Source organism: Etheostoma cragini, chromosome 3 (genome assembly GCF_013103735.1).
Source record: "Etheostoma cragini isolate CJK2018 chromosome 3, CSU_Ecrag_1.0, whole genome shotgun sequence".
In the NCBI taxonomy this organism is placed as follows: domain Eukaryota; kingdom Metazoa; phylum Chordata; class Actinopteri; order Perciformes; family Percidae; genus Etheostoma; species Etheostoma cragini.
The window spans coordinates 20,317,659-20,320,776 of NC_048409.1; the positions used below are offsets into that span (position 1 = coordinate 20,317,659).

At 41.1% G+C, this 3,118-nt stretch overlaps 1 protein-coding gene across 4 annotated transcripts in view; it reads right to left on the bottom strand.

Annotated features, from left to right (window-relative positions):
* Positions 1-522: 522 nt before the first annotated feature.
* ets1 (v-ets avian erythroblastosis virus E26 oncogene homolog 1) overlaps positions 523-3,118 on the bottom strand; it is a 35,384-nt gene continuing 32,788 nt past the window's right edge. For all 4 annotated transcript variants that reach the window (XM_034866863.1, XM_034866862.1, XM_034866865.1 and 1 more), the window contains 2 exons: positions 1,566-1,684; positions 523-1,207 (listed from right to left, as the gene is read on the bottom strand). In XM_034866863.1, coding sequence (XP_034722754.1) covers positions 992-1,207; positions 1,566-1,684 — 335 coding nt within the window. In that variant the 3' untranslated portion in view covers positions 523-991. The remainder of the gene's footprint in view (positions 1,208-1,565; positions 1,685-3,118) is intronic.

Here is a 3,118-nt window from a genome sequence, read left to right on the forward strand (position 1 = left end):
TTCCCCACATAGATTGTCTATAGTTTGCTAATACTGGTGGTGTATGCAAAAAATGCACAGGTTTCAGTCACAAAATGCATTTCTAACAAGGTGGCAAACATGTACGTAAAGGTGAAAGCGTCAGTTTCAAAAGTAACGGCTACTTTCAGTTGTTTGTCTATCAGACACTCTAGGTATGAGTAAGCTCACAAACCCTACAAAGCACATGGCTAGTATCTATAGTGTTGTCTGATAACCAATTAGCACATGTCAGTTAAAGGCCTAGAGAACCAAACAAAAAAAACTTTGGATTCTTGGTTCCACTGTAATACCTTCAATGACAACACAAGAAAAATATCTGGGTGTTCTCAAAATTAATATTATAATACTGGCACATAAAAACGCTCCTCAAACAACAAATTTGAAACGATACTTTTTTGGTCCAAGCTGAAAATTCTCTGTTTGCCAAAGAGAAACACTGAATATGCAAGTATGTCATTAGACCTTCCTTAGTTCGTTTTTTAAATTTTGGCAATTGTTTCATTCTAAGCAGGAATGTTTCTCCCGTTCTAACCAAACCATGAAATTAATCAATTATTTTGCTCTCTCTCGGTTCTGTCATTCCTAATGTCTTGGTCCTCTCGTCTCCTCCACTGTGCTACTTAGCCAGACTTGAACTCTACACGATAGTGCTCTATCTGCCGTGAGTCGCTAAATAATACCGGTACATAATCCCACATACGCACGCTCACACACACATGCGCGCACAGACATCTCAAATGCAACAGGGTATGAATACAGGCTATTGGCTTGTGCCTTCTTTTTTTTTTTTAAACATGGTCTGAGAGGCAGGAGCTTGAAGTTGACAAGGACAAAAGTTAGTCATTAAAAACATTTTGGTCCCCAAAAAAACAGTTTTACCAACTCTATCAAAACAGTTAAGACCACTTTATGAGCCCCAGTCCACGCGTCTCCTCAAATTTTGTCTTCACTCCTTGTTTTGCCTTTGCTTTCACTCGTCCGTATCAGGCTTCACGTCCAACATTGCATGGAGCTCCTCAGGAGTGTACCCCAGCAGGCTTTTTAAGTCACAGACAAAGCGGTAGACATAGCGTTTCCCTGATGTCTTGTGGATGATATTCTTGTCATAATAGTAGCGTAGGCCACGGCTCAGCTTCTCATAGTTCATCTTGGGCTTGTTTTTCCTCTTGCCCCACCTCCGAGCAACCTGTAACAACGCAGGAAATAAGCGTGTCAGGATGGGTCCTAAACAATATAATAAATTACTTTACAATCAAAGCCACAATTATTATGTTTTTCACATCTGGGATTATGTGAGAATTTAATCATCTACCTTTTAATTGCTAAAAAAATAACAGTACTTGGTTATTGCTATGTGTAATGTAACGTTTTGAAATGAAACACTACTGATGCAAAACCAGTTACCCTTTCAAAAAAGATTGATGGATCCAAACAAGGCATGCAAGACATTCTCACAAAGGCAAGAAGACATCTTGTTCATCTGGCTAACTACTTAGGACCTCCCAGCACGTGTACCAGTGACCAGCGGGGTCACAACCTCTCACCTCATCTGGGTCTGAAAGCTTAAACTCCCAGCCGTCGCCTGTCCAGCTGATGAAGGACTGGCAAGACTTGTCGGTCAGCAGCTCCAGGAGAAACTGCCACAGCTGGATGGGGCCGCTGCCTGCAGAACAGATGGGAGAGGAAAAAGAGGTGTGCATTAAAAAAAAAGAAGCCATTCACACTGAGGAGACACATTGTTGTTGGTGCAGACACTGGTTGTAGTGTGGATTTGATTAGCTTAGTGTTAAGTAGGTGCATAGAGGTACAAATCCAGACAACAGTTCAATTTCTGTAGTGCTACTATTAGTTCAAAGTTCCAAAGTACTGTTTTAAATATAATACATTCCATATATGGAATGTTGATGCTAAACCCAAGAGTAGGAAACCACATATTTGGGAAGACATGGATTTCTAGCATAAGAGTTTACAAAAGTGAGACACTTTGCATAAAACTATCCAAAATCTATTTACTGCATACACTGCAAGGTTAATTGTAAACAGTACAATCCAGTTTAAAGTGAGGAATATATGGTATACTTCTATGTATGACAGTGCTACATATGCATGTCAGTTATTCACTTGTGTTTGAAAAGGGACAAAGTAAAAATTCTAATGTGGGTCAGACTGAAGTACAGCAGTGGAACCAAATGTCCTGCTAAACACAACAGACTCATTCATCATGTATTCCCTTGTCTGGCAGTTGCCCTGTGCAGTATGTGAATCTAAAGTCTGTGTTTGTATGAGTTCCATACTGATGAAGTCACTAGTTTAAAATAAGAGGGAGTGCCTTTAGACTTCAGCAACACATCCTAGGGACATGAATGCAGACTGTGCATGTGAGAAAGAGAGTGCGTGTTCTAATGGATTCATGAATAAAGAGTAATACAACAACCTGTTAAATGTGGACTGCAGCAATATTATAACAGCTTATTACATCTCTTGGAAAAAGGAGGGAAGGTAGAACAAAGATAACCCAAAAATGGCTGGTCTTGTCTCTGAACTAGATTCACTGCAGCACACTTTGATCTTGTGGTTTGAGGCTCGCATGTTAAAATCACACCTGCCTATGCAGCACACCGCCTCAGCAAAACTGAAGCTACGCAAAAGTCTCCTCTCTCAAGTGTCTCAGAAAACCAAATGTACCATTATACAACACAAACATAAGCTCTGAGGGTAACAAACGTGTGGGCTGAACACTTGAAAATGGTGCCCGCAATGATTGGAGAAGGTGCATGACAACAGCCGCTACCAAGACTTTGGAAAATAAGTGGCTGTGCAACACTGTCTCTTTCAGACAGAAAGCTTCAACTCGCATTCCAAAAGTCTGCAACTGTAATACAAAGCCCACATAAGGGTGATGCAGTGCCCGTTTACCAGCCCTATGCGCTCTCACGCCAGAATGTAGGCGACCCTTTGACAACACACAAAAAAAGTTTCCAAAAATATATTACAAGTCTCCTTGCACAATGGTCCTCATTGACAAAGCAGCGTGGCAGAAGGGTGGCTTGGGTGGGGGCTTGCATTCATAGCAGAGTTAAGTCTCTGACCCATGGTA